The sequence below is a fragment of the Drosophila ananassae genome, chromosome 3L, assembly GCF_017639315.1.
Source record: "Drosophila ananassae strain 14024-0371.13 chromosome 3L, ASM1763931v2, whole genome shotgun sequence".
Lineage (NCBI taxonomy): Eukaryota > Metazoa > Arthropoda > Insecta > Diptera > Drosophilidae > Drosophila > Drosophila ananassae.
Window position 1 is genome coordinate 12,351,049 of NC_057929.1, and position 27,590 is coordinate 12,378,638.

At 50.2% G+C, this 27,590-nt stretch overlaps 1 protein-coding gene across 2 annotated transcripts; it reads left to right on the forward strand.

Annotated features, from left to right (window-relative positions):
- Nucleotides 1-451: 451 nt before the first annotated feature.
- On the forward strand, nucleotides 452-27,576 carry LOC6496201 (protein unzipped). Of its 2 annotated transcripts, XM_001960400.4 has the most exons (5): nucleotides 452-684; nucleotides 1,068-1,153; nucleotides 25,198-25,963; nucleotides 26,019-26,368; nucleotides 26,425-27,576. In XM_001960400.4, the coding sequence occupies exons 3-5, from the start codon at nucleotides 25,282-25,284 to the stop codon at nucleotides 26,830-26,832; spliced, it is 1,440 nt and encodes a 479-aa protein (XP_001960436.1). In that variant the 5' UTR covers nucleotides 452-684; nucleotides 1,068-1,153; nucleotides 25,198-25,281; the 3' UTR covers nucleotides 26,833-27,576. The 2 variants fall into 2 exon arrangements, 1 of the variants encoding a protein (XP_001960436.1); XR_004310012.2 differs by lacking the exons at nucleotides 452-684; nucleotides 1,068-1,153; nucleotides 26,019-26,368; nucleotides 26,425-27,576 and adding an exon at nucleotides 15,358-24,783 and having other exon boundaries at nucleotides 25,198-25,251.
- Nucleotides 27,577-27,590: the final 14 nt, after the last annotated feature.

The following is a 27,590-nucleotide window of genomic DNA, read 5'->3' on the forward strand; positions in this document are numbered from 1 at the left end:
ATTATAAATCTCTGTTTGACTTTTGAAAGCCCGCGTTTCGTGGTGTTAATACTAAAAAATACTATAAATATCGTTATGAAATACCGATAACTTTGAATAAAGATGGAAGGAAAATAGTATTTTTAATGGGATTGTTAGGCGAGCATCTGATATTTACCAACACTGTCAGAAGAGAGAGTCCCGAAGTTAGCGAGAGAGCCGAAGCCATGGCGCAACATGTTGCATGTTGTTTATTCTGTCAGAAAAAGAGAGAAAAAATCGAATTTCTCGTTCTGGTTAAACTGCGTCATACGCAACATGTTGCGTCGAGCGAGAGGTAAATAGGAGTTCCCATAAGTGTCTCTCGCTTGCATGCAACTATGTTCCAAACGAACCTGCATGAAGCGAAGGCGCCAACCTTAGACACTTGAAAAAAAACCGAGTAAGGTGCTGAAGCCACGGCAAAATACTGCTCTGTTATTGCTTTCAGTTTGCAACGCACACTTGAAGAAGAAGCATCGAGTCGCGGCACCGCGGCGTCCTGTGGATATTTGAAAACTAATTCCCCGATACTCCGATACACATATTTTGATAAATTATCAAGAACCCCGATTCAAATTAAGCGCTCGTCGGGAGGTTGTGCGCGTTAACGGTACTTTACAGTTTGGCGAGTCCGGACCAAGAATACGCTGTTTTCCCGACTCCGTAAGTCATCTCCGGAACGACCATTTGGGGCCTGGAGTGCTCGGCCGTGAATTGATTGAAATTGGCTTGCGGACACTATTTAATTAACTGAGAACTGCTGACGCCATTCTGCGAACCGCCGAGTTCCGAGGAACGGAGGCGCCGTGCTGTGAAAACTCTGGCCCAGAAGGAGCCCTGCCAGTTAAAGTGCAACTGTTGGTCCCGTGCTCCTGGGCGCCACAGCATCCTTGGCGGTGACGTCATTCGCTGACCAGTTGGATGGCCCTGGGGCCGTGCGAGTGAGAGGGAGTGCGTGTGGGGAGAGTAGAGCGAGTGCGAGAGTGGATGCGAGGCTCCTTCGGAGGGGAATCTATTGATGTTATTATATGGTTTCTCGATTCCAGGATCCGACTGCCCGGCCGATTTCCCGCCCAGCGGACTGCAGCTTGGAACAGGGAGTAGTGATCCCAGGGAGTCCATTGGTTCTCAGGTAAGCACGTCTCACTTTTCTACGAAGACAACTGGGTCAGCCTGCCAGCGATGGTAGCCGGAGCCAGCGACTGCCCCGAAAGTCTCGGGTTTAAAGCTGCAGTAAGCTGAGAGCCTCGGCCTTCGTCCGCCTCAAGTTCCATGCTCCAGAGCTCAGCCGGATACTGAATTCTTAATGGTGCTGAGCCGAGAACCGCAGGCCAGAAGCGACCGCTTTTATGGCTGGCGCCACTAAAAAACAGTACGCAGAACTCACATAAATTAAGCTGCGACCCGCCATCCCTCCCACCAGTCAGCCAGCCGGGCAGAGACCTTCAAAGGCGGAACACAGGACTGTGTTCCGGGTGTCTCTTCGGGAGGCTGTAAATAATGAAGGAGCAGACGGCCAGCAGACAACACCTTTCCGCCACTCGGGGCCCTCTGAGGAATATTCGGGGCAGCATAATCAAAGGCCTGAAGCAGCCGGAGCAGCCAACTGCCTGCTCGAGTGGCGGCTGAAACAGACAGGAGTCCCGTGACAGGCACGTTCGACCCAATAAGCACACGTCCCTCACCACCGGGCTTGGGGAGTTCTGTTGTGGCTCCGCCGGCCTCCGGAGTTGGATGTGCTTCCGGGGGGAATCGATTTTCGATGTTAATCGAGTTGAATACCCTGCAAACTCGGTTAGGGGAGGTTTCAGGCCAACCCCCACCCGAGCTGGGACTCGAGGGCCCTTGAAATTGCCGGAAACTATGAGCTGGAATTTGCCAAGTAACCCAAGAGCGCTGCCAATAAAAACTTGATTATTTTTGTTATTTTCTGGTGATTTTAATATTCCACTATCGCGTCCTACACTATCGTGTCCTAGCAATACTCAGAGGGCGCAGAAATCGGAATATACGCTTCCTCCGACTCACTCTCAGTCCCCTAAACCTGTTTGGAATTTGTTTACACATTTCTTGTTCCGTCAGATGCTCTTGCTTTCCCGCCTTTGTCCAAATTTAATTTAGAATGCATATTAGTTTAATGTGACATGATATCATCATCAGCCCATCACCGCCTCTCTGCTAGAGGACTCTCTGCCGAGTTAGACAACATGTGAAATTCCTGCGCACGTTAATGGCTCGCAGGCCCACACTTCTCAAATTGAATTTGCGTCGAAAACACGCTTTGTTTTCGTTCCTCTCAGATCGGATATTAAAATTTCTGAAATGTGAATATCCATTGGCATTTCAAAGGTCCCCATCCGACAGAAGCGGGCTGAGGGCTTCCTTTGAAGCTCCACGGCATTGAAATGGCGCCAAGTTGGCGTTCGCTTGCTCGACTCTCGGGTGGTGCCCCCTCCCGTTTGGCTCCTGGAAGGATACTATTTGACGCACGCAAACAGCTGGGCCGGAGGGCAGAGGCCACCCGCACGAAGGCAAACAACGCTCGAGGAGGCAATTGTCAGAGGATAATGGGGACAGGGCTGGGGCTGGATAGAGGTCGCTACAAGAAGCACACTCGTCAGAGCAGTTAACTCGTCCTGATGTCGTCGCCCGCCGAAAGGACGCTCTCGGATCCTGCTGAAGGTCGCCGGATGAGTCATCCGCGGCAGTCAGTCCCCATAAAAGGGGGGTCGTCGCTCGTAAATTTCCCATTGCCAGCAGCGGGCTGTAGATTATGAAATTTCACTCGCCGCCCAATTAACTCGCGCCGAGCACGCGATGGCCCACATAACCTACGATGTTCGCATTCTGCGTAGATACTATGCACATAGCCCGGATTCCGGATTGCGGTAGGTTGTCCTGTTCCGCAGCTCCTCAGTGGCGCCGGCTCGGCTGACTAATCGTTTGTGCATCTGGCTCGTCCTTGGGGCGGATGGGAAGACCTCCAAGCACTCCCGAAAACGAGAATCGATTCGAACTCCATGGACACGGGCGGGAAAGGTCGTGCACTCTCCAAACAGAGGTCAACTCCGGCGGTGTTGATGGGTTTTTGGTTACGGGGGTTGCCTTGGCGAAGGGTTGCAACTGGGGGAGTTTCTGCCACTGGAAGCAATGGCACTGGTGGCAAGTCCCCAACAAATACCCTGAATGAGCTGAACTTAATTGAGAATTTTTAGACGAGTTCCCAGCGCTGGAGCCGACAGTGTGATGTCATCAGATCGAAGATTCCACAATGGCAATGTGGAATCAAGGGGACCTTGAACCGCCTCGTGACTCAGTCCATTGATTATTTTGCCATGCTCGTATGGAAAGCAGGTCGGGCCGCCTCCTTTTATGGCGCTAGTTCTCCGACTGGGCTTGAGAGGTGGCGTCTTGATTGGATTAAATTGATGGCGATGATTGCACGCGACTGGAGGTTGCGCTTTGCGTAAACATCCGAGTGCGAGCCAGTCCCGACATCCTGCCGCTGAGCCTGAACCTGCCGGAAGTGCGACAATCCTCCGGGTCCCTTAATCACTCGGAGGCGGGTAATGAAGGTTAACTTATCGGCAAGGCTGTTGACTCACCTGGATTTCCTCTGGGGAGAGGAGCGCAGACTCCCGCACTTGATTCCTCCATGAATTCCGTGAATGAATCACGTTAAGGCTTCCCTCCCAGCCACTCCCCCCGCCTCGGATGGGTGCTCTGGAATGAGGCGAGCGTGAGCCGGGCCCTGCAGAGGAGATTCTCTGACGAGCCCAAGGATGAGGGCTGCGATGACGCGCCGAGACAAGTACGCAAAAGTACAAAAAACACAAAACAAATACGAAAATGCGAGGATGCCTGCTAGCAACTAGCAGCTGCTTCTTCTTGTGGCATTGTCCTCTGACGCTGAGCCTTGCTATTCCTATTCCTATCCTTGCCATCCTGCCGCCTCGAGAGGGGTGGTTTGGCTTCGGCACGGTCTGGTCTGGTTTGGTTTTGGTGTCTGGCCCTGCTTACAGCATTACACCGCTCCTCGTCCTTCGTCCTTCGACCTGAGTCCTCGCCAAATTGTGAATCGCGGCTTCTATGTTGCGGAGTCGCAGGACGTGCGCGCCGCGCATCCTGCAGGCTGTCAGTTCGGCAGACAGGGGGTTGCCAGTATTACTTTGTTATTTTATTATTTTTCTATTTCTTTCTCTATTACGCCTCTGTGTTGTGTTCATTGCGTCTCTGTTTTGTCCGTAATGTCCTTCGTTATAATGTTTTGTGAGCGTGAGTCTCTGAGTGGAGTGGAGTGTGGTTGAGTGAGATCCTGAGTCCTTTCCTACGTACACTGGTGGCGAAAATATTCAAACAGCTTTGGAAATGGTAGCACTTGGCTTATTGAACCCGAAAACTGAGCAGGATTCGTCTGCATTTCCGGCTCTAGATGGGCGGTGTGGAGTCCTCTTCCGGCACAATGGCCGGAGTCAAGTGCGAAGACTGGCTCCGCTGGTCCTTGACTTCCCCGTCCCCACGACCTGGCCACAATATGGGACCGCAGGCGCCATTTGCTGTGAAATTCGTTCTCCGCACGCGTCCTGGCATTGATCCTGGAACTGATATTGCTGCCGGCTCACCCGCCGCGCGGCGCCTGCGGCCAATTATTCCACATTTCTGTAAACAAACGCGGGCAAGCAAACAAAGCGAGGCACATAAAATAAAAATTAATTTCACCAGTGAAATTGGTATTTGGGACGGCATTTCTCAGCACGGACCTGGGGCATTCTCAACGCTCGTCCTGCGGAGGTCCTGCCGCTCGGAAACCACCCCGTAACGTCCCGTCCCAGTGCATCCCCCCGATGTGATAAATTTTGAAATTGCCTCCGCACGGGGCGGGTTTCCCACCCTTCACTTTCGATTCACTTCGGAAAGTCACATGGCTTGCATTCAGGCCATTAACATACTCGACACCCTCGCACTTCCTCGGCCCGATGGAGGCGATTGCGTGCCTTTGAATCCTTTCCTGCCTCCTCCCGCCGCGCTTGTTGCTGCTCCAAGGGGTCTTGTGTTGTTTGTTTACTTTAAAGCAGTGGTGGGCAAACTCTCATTTCCCATAACTCGCGAGCATAGGGCCAAAAATTCTGCTGCAGCGCTGCCGGCACACGCACAGTATGAGCGAGCTCGCTCCTCTCCGAAGCACTCTCATTAGCTTTCGTGAGAGGGCCAAAGTTGGCATTTTTCTCTCATTTCATTTCATTTGAGCGCCAAAAATATTCTGTTCTACCAATGAAAATGAATTTATTCGATGATCGGACCTCACTGGAGCACGACCATTGCGACAAAAAATCACTGAGAAAAATGTTTCTTGAAATTTGGGAAGAAAAATTTTTCTTTATAGAAAATATGGATATATATATTTTAATTTTTTATTATTCGTTTTATATTTTCTTTTATATTCCTATTATTATTTTTTTTTATTATCTTTATTAATTTTATTATAGTTCGTATTTTTTCTTTTATTTTTGTATTATATTTTCATATTTTATTATTATAATTGTGTAAATTCATTATACAAGTCTGAAAAATACAAAAAGTACCTTATTTTGTGCAATATTTACAAAATTACCGATGAACGAATTAGTACACAAAGTTTTTCGCTCAGTGAATGGGTTGCTCTCTTTGTTTTTCGCTGCTTACGCACACAATCAAATGTTATAAATGTGTGCGTTTTGCCCACCACTGCTTTAAAGCGAGCAATTTTGCTCTCGATTGACCTCGGCCGCCAGTGTGGGAAGCGACCCGCATTCGCGGGGCTAGAAAGGTAAGCACAGTCTTGCGCGGAAAGTTATATATCCCTGGCCAAATCCCAGCCAGTATGCGAAATCACCTCCAATCCCCCACCAGAAACAGAACAGAAACCGCCTTGGGCCGCCACTTTGTGGCGCATTCAACCTGACTCCCAGTCTCGGCGATTACTTCCAGCATCGGCCGCAAATTCAAAGGCGTATTTCAGAGGCGATGGATGGAACTTTTCAGTTTCCTTCGAGGGTAAGTCCTGCAAGAAAGGCAGCCGGAGCAAAGGACAAGGGCCCCAGCGTTAACGCTAAATTTAAAATGTACAAAAGAACATAACAGACTCCCACTCCCACATCGCCGTCCTGTGAATGCTGGATTGTGTGTGCACAGCTGTTGCCTGTCAGAATCCGATTCGGAGCCAGATTTAGAGTCGATTCTGGAGCTGCAAACTGCGAACTGCGAATTGCGAACTGTGAGCTCCAGCGCGTCTCAACCCACCCACAATCCCCAAGTCAGCCCCGGGCAGTGAATTCGATATGGCGAGCCCCTTCCCTCCAAAACGCTGAATTGCATTTTCGCCCAGCGACCGCAGATTGCAGATGGAATTTATGAAGCCGCGACTCGACTCCTCGACCAAGGTGAGTCCCGCACGACGCGATGTGCGCTCCGCCAGCTGCTGATAAGGAGGAAGCACTTTCGAAAACGTTCCAAAGCTTCTTAAATCGCCTCGGAGCTGGGAACAGTTTTCTTCATACCTCAGAGGATGCTTGTGCAGAGCTCCTAGGTTTTTGGGGCTATAGACACTGGGTTACAGAGAGCCCCGGTCTTGTTCTGCCATCGGGCATTAACGATAAGTGCCTGACAACAACAAACGCCGGAGTGACGGCCCAACATGGTCGAAAACGTCCGGACAACAAAGGAAAATCAATAGACAGGCACTACGCAGTGCGGATAGAGTTCTCCAGAGTGGAGAGTACGCCCGATTTGGTTGTCGGCTGTCGGTTGTCGGTTGCCGTTTGTTGTGAGCTCTTGTGTGGCGCCATGCCATGTCAGCAACTGTCCCATACCCGGCTCCTGTCCCGCCACTTGACGTGGTGTACACTGTGTATGCTGTCCCCGAACAAGTCCTGTTTTTGCAAATGAAAGGTGCAGGTTACATAAGGCTACTATTAGAAAAGCTCCCCCTGCCCGGCGTCTGTCTCGTACCAATTTTCCATGCGGCTGCCCACCAATTGTTGCTCCACGAAAACCCTGGAAAGCCCTGCGAGAGTCCTGCCAGGGCTGCCCATAATTGGCCGGCACTTCCTCTAGTGGGATGTGGGAAGTGGGCCTTCCATTATTCTGGCTAATGGACTGGGTCACTGCAATTGTGTGTTATTGATTTATGAGGAAAAGGGCTGGCTGATTGGGCTTGCTGCTGCGGACGGCAACGTGCAATTGAGGACTGTTTGGACGACACTGCGAGAAACAAGGGGCAGTGGACTGCCCTCTAAATGGAAATGCTTCCGCTCGGACCAGACACTTTTTCGAGTGCACGGCACTCTCGTTCCACAAACGAATGGCAGCTCCAATTAAAATGCCGTTTGTCGATGTCGTCGAGAGCAGGGTAATGACGGACTTCCTCTGGCCTCCCTCGCACAGTGCTAGCGAAAAGTATGGCGCCAAACAATCAGCCGCCCGATAGCCATCTGCATCTCTGCGCGGGCGTATCTGCCATCTGCAATATACCTCGCCCAGCCAGCGGCCCAAACCCAATTAGCGGGCCTCATAACGCGGAGAACTCGGATGGAGCCTCCCAAGCGCCTCCATCCGCGGTCTTGAGGTGCGTCCCTCTATTGGCTTTTCGCGGGAAGATTGACCGCAGCCGGGCCCTGTCAATCACTTTGGGACATGGGAAACAGTTGACCTCAAAAATCCTGAACTGTTCACACCTTAACGGTTAACGGCCAGCGGTCGGCGGTCAATGGTCTCCGGTCTCCGGTCTGCGGTCTCGTGGCATTTCATCGTTTACCTGCAGCATTATGCCATTTTATGGTCAGGTCATTAAATTCCTCCCCGCGTGGTTCCATAATTAATTAGCGAATATGTTTTATGGTCCTGCTATTTGATGACCACATTCATTTATTAGCGAAGCAAATTAGTTGATGTAAAAAACAAAGTTGATGGGGGGAGACAGGACCCTGTTGTCCGGCCCGGTCTAGAGCTATTTTGAGGCAAGCATCCTCCGTCGCTCCGGCGGTTGCACTTCCTGGGCATAAGCCGCGGCTTCCTCTTGGCGGCTCCTTTGTTCTAACGGCTTTCGGAATGTGCCCCACGTGCATCCAAGACTGCTTCAAGCTCGTTGACTTTCAGCGGAGAGCTGCGGCCGAGAACGGCAAACTGGTTTCGTTCACCTTTGGCGGCAGCGGCAGCGGCTGCGGCAGGGCAGAAGTAGGAGGCGCTGGGGAGGGTCGTCGGACGTTGCAATTAGTCTGGCTCAAGTCGTGCCTAACGGTAACCCATTTTACCGCCCTCCGCCTCCAGCTCATAACTATCAGTTTGTTGTTCTCCAATCTCTAATCGCATCAGGCTCGTGAGATTTGGTGTCGATAGTGTCGGCTCAAGTGATAGATTACCGCGTGGAAGCGGTTTCAAGCTCATGTGGCTTCAAAGCGGAGAGGCTCTGGTGGCTTCTATTCAAATATTAGCTCCCGGAGCGGCGCAAAGGCTGGGAATCTCATTTCTAATGGCTTTTCCATGTTTCGGCCTGCCGGATAATTGTCGACGAACATTGCAATATGTGTAATCACATGTTTCGATTTCTGTCCGCAGATTAATTGGCTCCGCAGTGCTCATAACCGACTGGTGAGTAGTTGAACCGTAGTTACGTGGCCAATCTCCATGGTTACGTGGATTCCAACAAGTGTGTGGCCATCTACGGATGCCTGGGGGTGGGGCATGCCGCTTATTCGCACCGTTTATGAGTAAAGCCCATCTTGGGACGGGACGAGTGCGGCTCCTTGTAGGGACTCCGCCTGCGAGGTGCGTTGACGGCCCGTCCCCTTGCTTACATAACTTGAGCGGTCAATTAGACACGACGTCGACAGGCTTAAAACGACTTCATTACCATCAATCTTAATTGAAAAATCATTGGAGCTGCTTGTAAATTCAGTGAGAAAATGTGCCCTTCCTCTGCCATTCCCCGTCAGCGCCGCGCGATGATTTGCGATCCTCCGCCGGCTGCGCCACAACTTAAGTGGCCAGAGTTATGAGACGGCCTCCGTGGAACAAGTCGCGGATAGAGACATGCTCATAAAGTAGTTGCGATTCCACTGCCTCGGCCCGGGATGTCTGCATCTGCATCTGCCTCTGCATCTGCGTTTGTTTCTGGTTCTAGTTCTGGATCTGATTGTGGTGCTGTGCTGGTGCATTTGCATCTTCGCTTCCCAGACCAGACTTGTTTCTTTCTGTCGCGTCTGTGCCGAGCAAATTGTGGGCAATCATTGTCAATTTACAGTGCTCATGCAGCATCTCGGAGCTGCCAGCAGTGCGCCCTCGAACGGCAAACTCCACTCGACTCTCCGGCGAAGCGGTCTCCCCAGCCAGGCTCCACTGCACCCGCATAAGTTAGCCGCCAAGTCGACAAGCGCACCTTGAACTACACTACAAGCTACTGCTCCTCGAACACATTTAATGTTCAAGCATGACACTGGCTGTTACCTTGCCCCCTATCGCTCCACACCGTAAGCTTGCCTTTCTTTTTATACTCTTTGCGAGGGTTACATGAGTGCCACACCAGGTTGTACGAAAGATAATCGACATTGAGTTTGTTTTGCCTTCTTCAATTTTTATTGGAAGATTCCGCAAATCTTTTGAGATACTTCTCTCAGGGATCGGATTAAAATTGGCGAAGATATCGACATCGCTAGGAGCCATATGGGGGACCCTGGGGTTTTGCAAGGGGATGCCCCACAAAAATAGGAAAAATAGGGTTGAAAATTTTCGATGACAGGTTTTGATGCAGATTTGAAGAGAATCGTTCCACAAATCTTTTAAGGTACTCCGCTCGGGGATCGGATGAAAATTGGCCAAGATATCGACATCGCTAGGAGCCATATGGGGGAACCTGGGACTTTACAAGGGGATGCCCCACAAAAATAGGAAAAATAGGGTTGAAAAATTTCGATGACAGGTTTTGATGCAGATTTGAAGAGAATCGTTCCACAAATCTTTTAAGGTACTCCGCTCGGGGATCGGATGAAAATTGGCCAAGATATCGACATCGCTAGGAGCCATATGGGGGAACCTGGGACTTTACAAGGGGTTGCCCCACAAAAATAGGAAAAATAGGTTTGACAAATTTCGATGAAAGGTTTTGATGCAGATTTGAAGGGAATCGTTCCACAAATCTTTTAAGGTACTTCGCTCGGGGATCGGATGAAAATTGGCCAAGATATCGACATCGCTAGGAGCCATATGGGGGACTACAGGTTTTGATGCAGATTTGAAGAGAATCGTTCCACAAATCTTTTAAGGTACTCCGCTCGGGGATCGGATGAAAATTGGCCAAGATATCGACATCGCTAGGAGCCATATGGGGGAACCTGGGACTTTGCAAGGGGATGCCCCACAAAAATAGGAAAAATAGGGTTGAAAATTTTCGATGACAGGTTTTGATGCAGATTTGAAGAGAATCATTCCACAAATCTTTTAAGGTACTCCGCTCGGGGATCGGATGAAAATTGGCCAAGATATCGACATCGCTAGGAGCCATATGGGGGAACCTGGGACTTTACAAGGGGATGCCCCACAAAAATAGGAAAAATAGGGTTGAAAATTTTCGATGACAGGTTTTGATGCAGATTTGAAGAGAATCGTTCCACAAATCTTTTAAGGTACTCCGCTCGGGAATCGGATGAAAATTGGCCAAGATATCGACATCGCTAGGAGCCATATGGGGGAACCTGGGACTTTGCAAGGGGATGCCCCACAAAAATAGGAAAAATAGGGTTGAAAATTTTCGATGACAGGTTTTGATGCAGATTTGAAGAGAATCATTCCACAAATCTTTTAAGGTACTCCGCTCGGGGATCGGATGAAAATTGGCCAAGATATGGACATCGCTAGGAGCCATACGAGAAGGTTGAAGGAAAGAGTGTGCAAAATTCGGATTGGCTTCTCTCGGCTACTTTTGTGGAACACTTATCCGAGCTGTGAGATCAGCCAGTGGTGCCGTGGGGTCGTTCCCCATATAGCTTGTGTGCCCTTTCCGGCTCCCCCAAGCCCCCTCGCGGTTTATTTGCATGTCAGTTCGAGCTTTTTACTTTATTTGACTTTCTGGATACGAATTTGTATTTTTTGAGCGTCTGCTTTTTGGCGTTTACTTGCTCGTGCATTTGTTTTGAGCGCTGCTCTCGTCGCCATAACCTTTATTGCTTTCATTTATGGCTGCTTGTTCTGTGTTTTGTTTTTTGTGACTTGTGTGCGCGAAAATAATTCAAATTGGTCGAATAAATTGCACGGCGGTGGGCGGGGTGGCTTCTGGTGACAATTTATCCCAGGAGGCCGGCGACGGACAGCTGGTGTCTGTGATTAATTCCCAGGTTGTGCGCCTTGCATTTATTAATCCGAATTTACAGTCAATTTTCGGGTATCCGGCAAAGTGCCACTAATGGAGGATTACTTGGAGCTTACTCAATCCGGGCGCCTCAGGGCGACAGTCGTCCCAGAAACCTTCTCTCTGAAACCATCTCTGAAAGGGTAGTTACTGGGCCCAGCTTGAGTAAGTTCTGTTCCAAAAGAGTACTTTGGGGCGGCGGAAGTGCGGAAATGCGTCCCATCCCCACCCAATGTGGAGTAGATCGCCGCTTATCGCGTTCAACGTGCCGTATCACCGCGCTGAGCTCCTCCAGATGAACTCCATTGCGACGCCAAGTAGCCCTCCCACGCCCGCGCCGCCCTAGAAGAAGGCCCGGGAAAGCACTCCAGAGAAGTAGTTACAGGCCATTAGGTGCTCGCCGCATCCGTGGAGTGCCTGGGCGGGGGTGTTCCAGTGGCAGCGTTGTCAAACGATGTCATCAGCAATAGTCGATGCTAAGCATGGAGCGTCGGCAATTTCATTTTATTTAATGTCAAGTGTCTGACACACATTCCGCCCACCCCCCGGGCGCAACCCCCTCGTCTTGCCCCGCGGTATCTCACAGATCATCGGCGCTGATGGCTCTGATGGCGGGCGAACCTTAATTAGAAATGCAGTGACTTCATGAGACCCAATTATATAATTACACCGACTGACATTCTGGCTGCAATGCTAATGGCTCTCCGCCAGAGCCGGCACCAGTGCCGGTGCCAATGCTGGAGCCGATCGGGCGTGGTCCGCAAGGAGTGCTCCGGCCAGAGAGCACCTGCCGGCGGCTAATGGCTCTAGTCGGCGTGACGCAACCTCACGAACTGCTTCACTATTTGTGCTAATCGCGCTCCACTTCTGCAGAACATGCATTCTCTAAACGCTTGCAAATTGCTCGTCGGGTCGCCTGCCCTTGCTTCCGAGCTGGGTGGTTTGGATGGCTTGGAGTGGAGGCGGGCGAAAGGCTGTCTTCGATCAGCTATGGAATTCCAGCTACCCAGCATTAATAGCCGCTGACCTCATTGCGGGACACGCTCCATAAAGCATAAAACGCAGCCACACATACGGAATAGATAGAGAGACTCGCACTAACCAGCAAACGCGAATTAAATTGCTAGAAATTGAAAGTGACACCGAGCTTAAATTCGCTGCAGGCCAGTTGAAACCCAAAAACGAAAGCATTCTTCCATTATAACAAATTGCCGGCGGGGAGGAAGGCTTCACCCCCAATGCCCCATCGAGTCTCCGGGCTAAGAACAGAGGAACAGAAATAGGGCGTCCCAGCTAATGACACAACAAGCGTGTTCTAAAGCAAACAAGGGGAGGACGAGGCTTAAGAAAATGCAAATTGCCAGTTAATTATCCCAGAAAGGATCAAGTGACAAGTGTGTGTCGCTCGAAGGCAGGCTCGGACACTTCACGTTACGGATGTTGGCTGGTAGTACTGAGGGGGCCGTCCAAGCTTCTGCCTCGAACTGGCGTTCAATGTTTTGGCACAACCCTGACTTATTCAGGCGAGGAGCGAACGACACTGTTTACTCGCAAACGGCATTTGTGTCCGTCAAGTCGTCGAGAAGGCATCATGTCATCGCGGGCGTATGAGTGATGTCCGTGGTTATTGATGGCCTGTCAGAAGTCAGAACCCAGAGAAGCATCGCGAAGAGCTCGGCAAACACTTGTGACTTGTGAGCGGAGACTGGGATGCCTGAGCCGAAGGCCTAAATCGGGAAGGCATTGCTGGCTCCGGGCTAGGTAATGAGTGCAGCACGCGATGCAGCCGCTGGAGCGCATCATCCAATGCAAGCTGGTTGTGCGTAATCCGATGCGGCCCCAGCCTCCTCCGTCCGCTGTCAATGAGGTGCTAATGGAGGAAGCCCGGCTTCGAGAGGCGGCGTGCCGTGGCGGCAACGCTCCACTGGGATCGGCCAACTCTCGCCACTAAGCTGGGAAGTACAGTTAGGTGTGGGGCAGCCACCGCAGTTCTGGCATGGGGCATGATCAACCACTTCCTCCGGCCTCTGCGACATGGAGTGCTCTTGTTCGGACGTAATCCGAGAAAGGCTGCGACTCCGCGAAGACGCTCTGCGGTTGCGTCTAAGAGCTCCCATCAAGAATGCCAACAGTGATTTGAATTCGACGCGAGAAACCGTTTACCGCGCAAAAGGCGGCCGTAAAACACGTTTATTCCACTTCCCATCTCAGATCTAGGGATCTAGTTTGCGTTTATGATATATACCCCATATCTGGGCCCATTTAAATAATTAATTATCTAATTGCGAAACAAACGGCGGCTGTTGTGGAGCTCGTTAATAGATGTGCACAAGTTACAAAGAGCGCCGGCGGTCGGGGCCCAAGGTTCCTGAGCCCGGGGCTGTCGTGACTTCTGGCCAAGTTGGATTATTAGACAAAAGAACGAAAACCCGCTCACGCAACTCGAAGAGCAACAATAGCTATGTTATATAGCTGTAGGATGTATACACAATTTTGGATACATTGTTCCATAATTACTTTCTGTTGGCTCGGATTCTGGGCCCCAACATGGTGGCGGTGGTTGTGGGGAACTAATGCTGACAGATGCGGTTCTGATTCCCGCTCAGCCTGTCGGAGAGCAGCTGAGTGGCGCACCAAAAATAGATGTGCTTATGAATATGGCCCACAATGACGGCATCGAGATAAATCCAAGACTTGATTAAACAAATTGATGCGGAGGCCTTCGGGCGACCTTGACGTTGCTCACTGAGCTCACAACTCAAGTCGAGTTGAAAATGATTAGGTTCAGAGAGCTGTGAACTGACTATGAGCTCGTTTGATTTCCCCCACCTTGCACTGAAAATGCACCAAGAACTTTTCTCATTGCCCCAGAAAGTTAAACTACACAAAGCGAAGTTATAATCGACTTGGTAGAACTTGGTAGTTTTTGTGCTTTTCTAACTGGGGCCGAGTCGCAAAACCAGTTCAGGCCAAATTTTGGCGGCAACAGTTTCAGATCAGCACGTGGCTTCTACTGGCTTTAGAACGAATGCCCCGCAGTACCGGTTTTCGGTCGCTTCCAGCCGGCCAGAGGCCTGGAGACTCGACGATGACGCAGCTCTTGGAGCCCGCGGAGCACATGTTTGGCCCTCCAGCGGGCCGTGACCAATTGAAGGGGAACTGCGCAATCCCAAAGTGGGGTCAATGCTTCCACAGTGGGCGGAGGAGGGGAAGTCGTTCCAAAAAGCCACAGACACTCCGAAAAGTAGAAAACAGCACAGCACTTCGGAGGTAACATCGCGTATTAAATTATTGAATTCAATTAGGTTGCCTTCGAGAGCTTCGAGAGGCTCTTAGACAGTGCCCTGGACTGGGGCCCTGTCTGGGATCTCCTATTCGTGCATAATTAAAAAGTAATTATAACGAAATATTGTCAGATGTTCAAGAACCACTATCCTCTTGCTAGGGGCTTGTGCAGAATGGCTCCCCATGAGTGCTTTTCGGAAATTTCCTGCCATACATCTTGAGTGTCAATCGACGAAATTTATTTCGGCATGAAGTAATCCTCCAACTAGTGCCCCGAACACTGGTATGCTACAGATTTAATTGGGGCCATGAAGCAATGCCTCTAATGCGAGTCATTTATTGAGAAATTCTTTCAATTAGTCCTCTGAATAGTGGGGGAAACCCGGAAACTTCCAAGGCAGAAGATGAGTTAGGAGCTGTTTGGGCAGAAAAGGCAAGTCCATAAACTCTGTTATGGTTCACAGAAATTACTTATTCATAGTCCCACCCCGTGATCTCTTTGCCTTCGTTTTTTAAGCTGTAAATGCATTTTAAAAATTTTCACGCTTGATTGTTTGAATTAAAATTGATGACACATGTATGGGGCATTTCGAATTAATTAATTAGACGTTCGTTTGTGCGCCTAATTGGAAGATAATTAAATATCGTGCGGTAATCAATTAGTGGTGTTTGGTATGCATTTTTTCGTGTTTCGGGATTGTTTAGTTTCCGAAACTGGTTTAGTTTTAAAATGAAAATTTATGGACTCAAAATTTGCATTGGGGACTGAAACACCCCAGCTTCTGGAGTCTTACATAAAATGGTTCGGAAACAAACCAGTTTGGATCGAGTGAGCAACCAGTTCTGACAGTCTATCTCCTGCCAGTCAGCTGTAAGTAAACGGTTTGTCAAATAGTTCCGCGCTCCCTGGGCAGTCCCAATCAACGGCTACCCGGAGGTAATTAGTGGAGCACCCAACAACATGTTGGGAGGCAACACCTTCCCCACTTGGCCCTCGTCGGGCGCCGATCGATTGATCCATTAAATTAATTGAGTGTAGTCGAATCGCTTGCCAACAATGTGCGTTCGAGGCGAGGAGCGCAAAGGTGAGGGCGCCGCAATGTCCACTGTCACGTGCCCCTCGCGCGGCTGCATCCGATTTAATGGACTCGCCAGCCGGCGCAACTGCCTCCAGACGCCCTAATTGATGCCACATGCAAATGTGTGGCAGGTGACGACGGGACTGGGGAGGTGCAATGCACCATGTCTGGGTGAGACGGCGTACGCAGTCTGTTGTCCCAGCTGCTCAAACACAGAAACCACAGATGCCCCCGGCGAGGGTGGGGTCAGTTCGATGGGCTCCAATATTTTAAGCATATAATTGAAGAGCAAATAAATGGATCTCAGTGGAGGCTTGGAGCAAGGCTTGACTTCCCTAGCCAACCCGTGGAACCCACGCCCTTGGGCTGCAGAAGTAAGCCAGACGCGGAGCACGTGTTCTGGACTGCTGCTTATCTCCGGTTTCTTCTGGCCCGGCTCTTTAATTAAGTTAACAACTGTTTTCGTAATGCACTGCCGGCAGCCACCGGCAGCATAGTAATTTCCCTCTGTTTTTCACGTTTTTCCTTTGCGGACACAACAAAGAGCGACCGGCACATGCTGCGGTGCTTCGGGTTTGGGGTTTGGGCCGTGCTTGGCTGGTTAACTGCTTTTTGGTTGGCCACGCTTGCCTTCGGTGAGGGGAAGGGGAAGGGGTGACCGACAATCGATAGCGTGGGAGCTGAAATCTGCTGCAGCCGAGTCACCTGATGGCGAATTAAGCAGTCAAATCTAATGAGAAATAAAGTGCCAATTGGGGAGACTGGGTCAGTCAGTCAGGCAGTTGAGGAAGTGCCACAAATCCACACGCAAGTCGGCCATCAATTGAGCAACTCTGCCAATTGAAAAGCAGTTATCGGGAAAGACTGCGGACATGCATTTTTGCCAGGCACTTTATGCAACGAGCAGGTACTTTCCAGAGCGATCCAGAGCAATACCATTATTCAATCGGCTTTAATAAGGCGGAGAAAGAGTTGTGAAAGCCGCTCCGCAATCGCCAACTAGCAAATAGTTTCTCAATAGCAGGCAGTTAGGGGCCGAGATTTTCGAGGCTACAAATTGGAATGGAATCTGACCTCCGTACCCTTTGGGAATGGCCGATAATTCGTTAAAATAAAGAGGCCCTGCCGTCAGCACAGATTCCGAAGTAAAGGTTATTCTTTCGAGTAATTGAATTCTCCCAAACCGACAATTATTTCAATCCGAGGCACTGTCAAGAGTTCCCATGCCCGTTTCGGGGCAGCATCACGTACAGCCAAGTTCGCAGGCCGCTTAGACTTTTTAATGGTTTTCTAATTAATTTTTCCCCACGAGTACGGAGTACCGAGTGCTTCAAGGAGAGGAGGGCTCGAGAGCACTGAACCCTGCTTCTGGTGGAAAGTGAGAAATCAAGAGCTCCAACTAGCCGGATCATTGTAATGTCAAAGTCATAAAGCACGATGCCCAATTGGGTAGATTGAAGCGCGGGTCGGCCCTCATAATGCGAATGGCGGGGATGATGTGGCTGGGGGAGTGGCTGGCTGCGGCAAGAACAGCAGCCATAGCTCATAGGCACTGGCGCTGAAAACAATTGTGTGTTGCACATGCACATGGGCCACAACTTGTTGCAACTTTCGTGACCATGAGGGTCAGAGTCAAAGTTCAATAAAATCCAATTAAACCACCGCAGTCGGCCCTGCCCGCAGACCTTTCACCAGAGCCCGTTGCTCGTAAATCTAAGCGAACCTGCAACCAGTCACCAGCAACCAGCAACCTGCAACCTACAACCTACAACCTGCAGAGTAAAGACCCGAAAGCCGAAAACAAAAGACCAAGTTGCCAGTCAGCAAGTCAGCCAGTCAAGTGATTTAATAAAAGGCCACGTGAACTTTCACCGGCTTTGGTGTTTTCTCCTCTCGGATTCCGGCTGCACTGCGAGCTCAATTGAACTGATGCGGCAAGTCGTCGGAGGGGCGCTGCGGCGGTAGGTGCAACTTCATTGTGCAACTATGCCGGGCCTTAAGTAATTTATTTATTCCTCCGCTGCCTTCGTTAATTTGCCGGCTCTCTGCCACAGCCGCTGCCGCTGCTGCTGGCCGGCTATTTTTAGCATATTTATTGCATGCGCAAAACAGGGCAACAATGAGGTCGGCCACGCGGTTACCAGAGGTCAATTTATGGCTCGAACTGCGGATCTGCGGCCGCGCCCGGCTCTCGGGTTTTTATGACAGTTGCTTCCGGCGATGAGCGGCGTCGTCGGAATGTCGTTCTTCTCGAGTGCCTCAAGTGGCAAGGCAAGTGGAGTGCGACACAGCGGCAGTAAATTCGGAAGTTGCAAGTTAAACAGGCCCTCCCACCCTCGCCCTTGGCTGTGCCCTTGGCAACTACCTTCTAATCGGCGTAATGCCTCAGTGTCAGTGTTGCCGCCGTAACAGAATTTTGATTTAAATTTGAATTGTTTAGAATAAGCACACATATGTAAACTTATCGATAGGTTTAGTAACGGCCAAAAGAAGGAAAAGCGTCGGCCATCGCTATTAGAAAGAAGAAGAGAAATACGGTGAAGTTAACGTGTGGATAAAACACGAAGTTTTTTAGCGCGCTTTTCACATTTTTGTGGCACGCATATGGACTAATAAAGATTATTATTAAGAAATTGTGTGTTTGCTAAAGAAACGTGGGGCCACACGTCCCGGAGACAACATTTCTAAAAAACTTCGAGTTCCAAAAAACTTCGTTACCTACGGATCAAAGCGTCGGATTCCCAGCAGATAACAGCTAGGTCGAGCTGATCACGTCGATTACAGGAACGAAAGGACTTTTGCGGATCAAGGCAGAGGTAAAGGCGTGGCTGCCCTAGAAAGAAAAGCTAGGTAAGCACGCAGATCGAACGAAGAAGCACACGTATGCATGCAGACGCGTCAGAACACGCACGCCAGTTAGAGTGGAGCATGAACATAGAAGTGTGCCAAATTTGTGGGAACAAGAACGAGACAGCGTCAGAGAATTGGGTTCAGTGTGACGTTTGCGGAAGGTGGTACCATTTTGAGTGTGCCGGCGTAGAGGACGACATTGAGAGCAAGGACTGGAGTTGCGATTTCTGCCTAGCGGGTTGCAGCCACATAGCACCGTACGGCAGTATGCAAAGATCACCGGTACAGCCTCAAACACGCGAAGACGCAATGGCCACCCCCGAACCGCACGACAAAGCGCTAGCTGTCGATACTCTAATCGATATGGCCGGCAGCGGAGAGAACACACACGCGCAGGAAGGAAATCCGGAAAGGAATAGGAACCAATTGCTTTTAAAGATGCTAGAGGAGAAAAGGCAATCGGAGGCAAAGTTTATAGAAGAAAAGTATAAACTTCTCATGCAGATGAATCCCACTGATGTACCGGAAGCCGGGATGGTTCGAGCTACAGATTCACCAACGAGCAGTCAAATAGCGGCCCGGCAAGCTATACCAAAAGATCTTCCAACATTCAGTGGAGATCCGGAGGAGTGGCCGTTATTTATCAGCACGTTCGAACACAGCACCACAGCAGCTGGATACACCAACGTGGAAAACATGCTACGTCTGCAAAAGTCGCTTAAAGGAAAGGCTCGTGAACTGATTAGGGATAAACTTCTACTTCCGAACCTAGTTCCAGATGTCATCAGCACTCTGAAGATGTTCTTCGGCAGACCAGAGCATATCCTAGAAAAAATGGTGGAAAAGGTGCGAAGACTGGCACCACCCAAAGACAGATTGGAGGCGTTAATAGAGTACGCGCTAGCAGTTCGCAACGTCTGTGCGATTATGGAGGCATGCGATCTGAAGGCACATCTTAACAATCCAATGCTGGTTAAGGAGCTCGTAGATAAGCTTCCCAACCAACACAAGCTAAATTGGGCAATGCAACCTCGCGATGATAGGATAGCAGCAGTTAAAGCATTCAGCGATTGGTTGTACAAGATCGCAGAGGCAGCATCTTCAGTAGTGGCGCCATCGTTTTACAAATCAGGCGCAGTTAACACTCACAACAGTCGCGCAACGCAAGGACAAGCACGATCGAACGCAAGCCAAACGGAAGCAGCTCAGCAGCAAGTTCAATCGGGGTGCGTGGCGTGCGGCGACATCAGTCACCGCCCACCACAATGTCAGGTGTTCTTGAACCTCGACACGCAGCACAGGTGGCAGATAATCACATCGAGTAAAGCATGTTTCTGCTGCCTCAAAGTACATCGCAATAGATGCCGAACCGGAAACTGTGGAATTAACGGATGTACAAGGCGGCACCATGAGCTACTTCACACGGAACAAGGCAGTACACAAAATCTCGTGAGTACGCATCAAGACGACAACTACGGAAGTCAATTCTTTCGCATCATTCCAGTTAAGCTACGCAATGGCAGCAGGATGATCGAAATCTATGCATTCCTAGACGAAGGATCATCCGTGACTTTAGTAGACGCATCTGTATTCCAAAGATTAGGAATACAAGGCCAAGCTGCGCCAATGTGTTTACAGTGGACCGCAGAAACAACTCGAATTGAGAGCGAATCCGTAAAAGCATCAGTCCAAATCTCTGAAACCAATTCCGATAGATTTTATTGGTTGAACAACGTCCAGACCGTTCAGAACCTAGCACTGCCAAAACAGACAGTCGAGATGAAAGAACTACGTAGCAGATTCCAGCATCTGAGAGACTTACCGCTAGAGTCCTATTCTGCCCAGCCGACATTGCTAATCGGGTCGAATAATTGGAAGCTAGCAGTCCCTCGCAGGATCCGAGAAGGGAAATGGAACGAACCGATAGCATCGAAGTGTATGCTAGGATGGACCATCCAAGGATCGACGAACCCCCAACGATCTATTGTCATGCATCACTGCGACTGCGATTGGCAGGAGCTTCATGACGATATCAAGAACCATTACAGCCTTGAGACGCTCGTACCACGTAAGCTATATTCAGCCGAAGATAAGCTAGCAGTCAAAATATTAGAGACCACCTGCCAAGAGAAGTCAGGAAAATACGAAGTCGGTTTTCCGTGGCGTGGTGGCATCGACAAACTGCCAGAGAGCCGCGGTAACGCTCTGAAACGCCTTACCTGCATAAAGAAAAAGGTATCTCAGGAACCTGATATGTACGACAAGATTGACGCCCAAGTCAGGAACCTTCTAGACAAAGGATACGCGGTTAAGCTATCCAAGGAGGAAACCTGCCGTGAGAACAGCCGTACGTGGTATCTGCCGATATTCATAGCGCGAAATCCAAATAAGCCGAGTAAGCTAAGACTGGTATGGGATGCAGCCGCGAAGTCACACGGATGTGCACTGAATGACTACTTACTTAAGGGACCAGATTGCCTGAACCCACTCATAGAGGTCTTACTAGCCTTTCGTGTCAACAAGATTGCGATTTGCGGAGACATTGCGGAAATGTTTCACAGGATCAACATCCGTGAGGAGGATATGCACGCGCAACGATTCTTGTGGTATGACAGAAGCAGCGATAAAGTAGAAACCTATGTTATGCGGGCTATGACTTTTGGGATCAGTTGCGCACCATTCATCGCTCACTTCGTTCGAGATAAAAATGCAGAAGCCCATCAAGAAGATTTCCCATTGGCCTTAAACGCCATCCAAAAGGCGCACTACGTCGACGACTACATCGATAGCATGAGGAACGAACAGGAGGCCATCCAGACCACCAGACAAGTCATAGAGGTTCATCGAAGAGGCGGATTCGAGATCCGAAACTGGTCTTCTAATTCAAAAGAAGTCCTTAAGAGCTTGCAAAGCAATGGCAATGTTGGTAGCCAAGAACCTGTGGATTTTTGTTCGACTGAAAAGATACTTGGTATGTCCTGGGACCCACATAAGGATGTGTTTAAGTTTCTCTGCAGATTTGCAAGGCTGAAACGCGACGTCCTGGCAGAAAACGTAGTCCCGACCAAGCGAGAAGTTCTGCAAGTCCTTATGTCGATCTTCGATCCATTAGGATTCTTGTCGTGCCACACGATTGGGCTGAAAATACTTCTCCAGCGTATATGGCGGCTAAATATCGACTGGGATCAGGAGCTGCCCGAGAAGATTCTGGAAGACTGGCGCCTTTGGAAAACTCTTTTAGGGCAAATCAGGATTTTCGAGGTGCCGAGATGCTTCTCCCCAGACACATCAGATCCCCGCCAAACGGAGCTCCATACATTCGTCGACGCCAGCGAGTATGCGTATTCTGCTGTCTGCTACTTGCGTGTAGCAATGGATGCCAAAGTCGACGTCTCTTTGGTGATAGCGAAGTCAAAGGTGGCACCTTTAAAACCACTCTCGATTCCGCGTATGGAGCTGCAGGCAGCAGTTATGGGAACACGCTTAGCCCACAAGGTGATGAGCACGCGCAACCTGCGGATCGACAACGCCACATACTGGTCAGATTCAAAGACAGTACTGCAGTGGCTGACTATGGACCCCCGTAACTTTCATCAGTTCGTGATGCACAGAGTCGCCGAAATCCTGGAAACAACGCAAGTCGAGCAATGGCGGTGGGTACCCTCGAAGCTGAACGTAGCAGACGGAGCTACAAAGATCACCGACCAAACCCAGCAGAAGACGTGGATAACGGGGCCAGGGTTCCTAAAAGCTGAATCCAGCCATTGGCCAACATCGACAAAGCAGGAGAGCATCATCGATACTTCAGAAATACGGAAGCATGTGATGACAACGTGTGCGAGATCAGCGGTTATGTTCAATGCGCACCATTTCTCGAGCTGGCGGCGGTTGTATAGAGCAGTGGCGATAATATTCCTGTTCGTCGATCGGTTACGAGCGAAATGCGCCAAGCAAGACATGCCAACAGCCACGACGATGGACCATGTGAGGAAAGCGAAAATACTACTTTATAAGCAATCCCAAGCCATCGCCTTCGCCGAAGAGTTGAAAGTGCTATCCGTGGGAGCGACGCTGCGCAAAGGAAACAGATTGGTCGGATTGAACGCATATGTAGACAACGATGGAGTACTGCGGACTAGAGGCAGACTGAACTCAATTGACATAGCTGAAGACGCAATTATACTAGCTCCAGGATGCCGGATAACTAACCTAATAGTGAGGAGCTTTCACGAGAAGTACCATCATCTTGCTCACGAGACTGCAATAAACGACATCAAGGCTTCGTTTTACATCAGCCGCCTCCGAGTGTTGTATAAATCCGTGCGGAGTACATGCCAACGATGCAAGGTTGACAGTGCAGCTCCCAGACCACCCCAGATGGCACCGATTCCGAGAGCGAGAATAGGAAGCTTCCAGAGACCGTTTACTTACACAGGCGTCGATTATTTTGGCCCGTTATTGGTGAACGTCGGCAGGCGCAAAGAGAAGAGATGGGTAGCTCTGTTCACCTGCCTCACGTTGCGCGCGGTGCATTTCGAGATCGCCTATAGTCTGGACACAAGTTCATGCATCATGTGCCTCTCCAATTTTATGGCACTTCGAGGGACTCCGAAGGAAATATTCTCAGACAATGGTACGAACTTCAGAGCCACGGAAAAAGCCGTGCGAGAAGAGCTGAAAAAGATCGAGCACGATAAGATCACCATTAAGTTCGATGGCATAAAGTGGCGATTCAACCCACCAGGAGCACCACACATGGGCGGAGCATGGGAGAGACTCGTCCGTACAACAAAAGGAATTTTGAAAAACATTTGCCCAAGTTACTCCTTCAACGACGAGGGCCTGAGAAACGCCTTGATGGAGGCGCAATTTATCATCAACTCGCGACCGCTCACGTTCGTAAGTCTGGACACTGAGGATGACGCCGCTCTGACCCCGAACCACCTACTGTTGGGGTCAGCGAATGGATACAAGCCACTGCCAAAAGAAGGGATGAATCTGCAGCGTAGATGGATCGAGACTCAGCGCTTCGGGGACCGTTTTTGGCAGCGATGGATTAAAGAGTATGCGCCCGTATTAACCAGGCGCACCAAATGGTTCGAGAAGGTACCTCCCATAACCATTGGGAGCATCGTAGTCATCGTAGATGAGCTTCTACCCAGGAACTTGTGGCTAAAGGGACGAGTGATCGACACAATGAAGGCCAAGGATGGACAAGTTCGACGAGTAACTATAAAGACCCAGCACGGCATTTTGGAAAGACCAGCAACGAAGATAGCGGTTTTGGACGTCGGCTTGGAGGATGGTAACTGACCACGAACCGGGATCAATTACGGGGGAGGGAATGTTGCCGCCGTAACAGAATTTTGATTTAAATTTGAATTGTTTAGAATAAGCACACATATGTAAACTTATCGATAGGTTTAGTAACGGCCAAAAGAAGGAAAAGCGTCGGCCATCGCTATTAGAAAGAAGAAGAGAAATACGGTGAAGTTAACGTGTGGATAAAACACGAAGTTTTTTAGCGCGCTTTTCACATTTTTGTGGCACGCATATGGACTAATAAAGATTATTATTAAGAAATTGTGTGTTTGCTAAAGAAACGTGGGGCCACACGTCCCGGAGACAACAGTCAGTGCGAACCACTTTCCCCATCGCTCCTCACGGAGAGCTGCACTGCAGCCCAAGCTGCTCCCCGGCATCCCATGCATTATTCAAGTTTGTCTCACGACACTCGAGCTCCTGACACTCGAAAGTTGCTTGCCCCGGCTGGGTCGTTCGGCTTTTGAAACACTATCACAATAACACATCATTTGTCAGGCAAACAAACGATGTTGCATGTAACCTTATCATCTCACATCCGTTGCAGACCCACAGTCCGTTGGTGGCGAGGTGGGGTGGAGGCCGCACACCTCGGGTCATTCTATAGCGACAATGGCAACAATGGCGCTGGACGAAGACAACTTCAGTCACGCTGCAGTAGATGGGGTCCTCCGCACTCCCGCAGCTCCTTGTTCGCGTGTCTGCTGGTCCTTGTCCGGCACACAATGCTGGCTAATGAATAAACATGGCGTCCATTCACTTCCGCTGCAGAAAACCAGTGCTTCCGCGCCCGACTCCTTTGGCCGCTTTGGCTCCTCTGCCCGGCTCCTGCGGGAATGATGTTATAAAGTTACGTATACGCCGGGCTGCGCAAACAAGTGACAAATTATTGGGAATCCTCCGCGGGGACAGCCGGCAGACGAGGTGCTTGTTATCCTGATCCCTTTCCCGAACAAGTCTGTGACGTGTCGGCGACATTGCTGCCAAAAACAACAGATTGTTTATCCCCTCTTAATCCCAAAGCTTTTAATGGAGCTGGGATCCCCTCTAGGGGCGGCCATGCGAACATCCGCCATGTCTGGTGGGCAGACATTAGACCGAAGGACATTTAGAAAGTTCCTGCCGCCACACAGATAGTTTTCCCTGTTTTGTGGGGGATTGCAAAGTCACTTGGCCAACTTTTGGTCGAGCAAGTTCCCATTTAATTTCCGGAACTCGCACAGAGAATGGAGAGTAAATCGATTTCTTTTTGTATTCTTTCAGATATCCTCCCACCTCACCCAGGCCCAGCCTGGCAAGACGAAAGTCACACTCCAGCCACACCAGCGACGTACAACCGGCAGTAAAATGAGTTCCCGCAGCAGTTTGTTTGGATTTTGCCTCCTCCTGGCCCTGATCCTGAGCCCGGCCCACGCCACCGTGCACTCGGTGCTCACCCACAAGAACTCCTCGTCGATGCTGGGCCAGCTGGTCACCTCCAGCACCCTGGTCTGGGAGAGCTACGACCCGAACGACGCCGAGCAGCTGGAGTTCGCCGTCGAGGGCGGCAAGTACATCACCGAGGACGAGCACTACCCGATCTACGTCTGCCGAGTGCCCATCGACGGGTTCCAGGTTGCCGGCCAGACCGAGAAGGTCCTCCAGCGCCACGTCTGTGTGGCGGCCCACTACAAGCACGGCAAGTACGACAACTTCGACGTGCTGATGAACAAGGGCCACCTGGGCAAGGTAGGATGGCGCCACTGGCGCAAGTTCGACGTTGGGGTGCCAGTGGGCGCTATCCGCATTGGAGACGACGCCTACATCGGACGCCACCGGACGCCAGGACAGCCGAACAAGGGAGCGGACTTCAATCTGGGCCACTTGGAGCCCGTGGGCCTGGGCAAGATCCGGGTGATTGAGAACGAGCGCGAAAAGTACTACGACGACGGCGAGCTCCTGGTCGAGACGGAGCCATTCCGCTACGAGCTGCGGGACATCAAGCTGGACCGCATTCGCATCGAAATGCGCGAAAATCTGACGGAGTTGGGTAAGTCTTGAGTCTTGAGTCTCAAATGGTAGAAACTAATTGCGAATACCCACAGCCACCCGGAAGCTGGAGAACCTGGGGGACAAGTACAGCACCGTGGAGACCGTCCTGAGCTACAGCTTCGACTACAGTCAGTACTGGGGATCCCACGAGGGAGTGGCCAGGGGCTTCCCCACGAAGATATTCGAAAAGGATGTGAGCACGCCGGCGGAAATCAACTGGGCACTGAAGCACACCGAGATTCGGACGGAGAACAAGGCGGTGCATACGAAACTGTGGCCCGGCACGGCCATCAACGTGACTCTGCGCGGCAACTACGTGACCCTGGAGGCGCCCTACACCGGCAAGCTCTACGCCTTCTACTACGGCAGCGACGAGATTGTGTCCCGGAAGATCAGTGCAGATGTAACCTTATCCATAACGTAAAGTTTCCTTCCAAACTAACCAGTGTGACTTTTTAGGTGCGCAAGAGCTACTTGAAGGATGTGAAGCTGGAGTTCAGCCCCGTCTACTGGATCGAGAACGGCACGCTGGTGCCCACAACGACAACCACAACGACAACGACTACGTCCACATCGACGACGACGCATGCCACCACCACCAGCACCCACGAGCCCACGCCGATCCACGAGCCCCCACTGGTGCACATGCAGGACAAGGGGGTGCAGCACTCGGGCCCCGACACGCTGGAGAAGACGCTGCACGACTCGCCGTCCAGCAACGAGATCAACTCCCACGAGGCCCCCGAGAACATGTCCTCAAAGTCCGGCAAAGACGTGGCGCTGGCCGGCTTCGGGGTGAACACGGCCGCGGGAGCGATGGCGGGCTCCGTCCTCATGACGCTGCTGGCGGTGGGCCTGAGCCTGTAGAGAGGAATCGACCGCCGGACTTAGCATAGCGTTTAATTGTTGTTGTTGTACCTGTTGTACCCGTCTTTGAGAGAAGGAGGATATGCGCAGCTAGAGACATGTAGGAGCCCCTAGGAATCGGGACGAATTTTCGGTGTGACATTTGAAAAAAAAAAAGAAAAAGTTGATATTTTTGTACTCGTCCCCAAAGGCTACGCATTCAGGAGTGGCGGAAAGGAGCAAGATAATTACGTAATACATTCCTAACTAAACCCTCACAAACGGAAATGAATCAAAAGCATAAGTTAAAGAATACAAATACTACATTCGAGTAGAGATATATTTTAAATGTTTTTTTGCATCGCGAGGATGGTGAATTATGTTCTGGACCGGCTTCTCAATTCTTTAGTTAGTAAGCCAGCAGTGGCACACAAGTAGGAAAGGTACTAAACTGAATTGACAATTTAATTAGGAATGGTATTATAGACCTGCGCTTTATAATACGACTATGATGTATGTATATGTCTAAAATGTAAATCTATGTAAAACATAAGTATGTACGCTATCTCGTAAGTAAGTCCAAATATGTAAATGAAACACTATTTCTTTCGAGTATTTCTTTTCCAATTCGAGTATGATTTGCTCCCCGAAGTAACGTATTTTTTAAGAAACTCAACCAAATTGGCTTGATTTTGAACAGAACTTAGAAGAGTCTTTGATTTCGTACGACATAAAAATAAAGCTTGTATATTGATAGAAAAATAATTTGATTTTCTAAT

Excerpts from the sequence above, each read along its gene's own strand:
- LOC6496201 (XM_001960400.4), top strand. The coding sequence starts at position 25,282 with ATGAGTTCCCGCAGCAGTTTGTTTGGATTTTGCCTCCTCCTGGCCCTG. Across the intron at positions 25,964-26,018 it reads CGAAAATCTGACGGAGTTGG|CCACCCGGAAGCTGGAGAAC; the intron begins GTAAGTCTTGAG and ends GAATACCCACAG. Across the intron at positions 26,369-26,424 it reads CCCGGAAGATCAGTGCAGAT|GTGCGCAAGAGCTACTTGAA; the intron begins GTAACCTTATCC and ends GTGACTTTTTAG.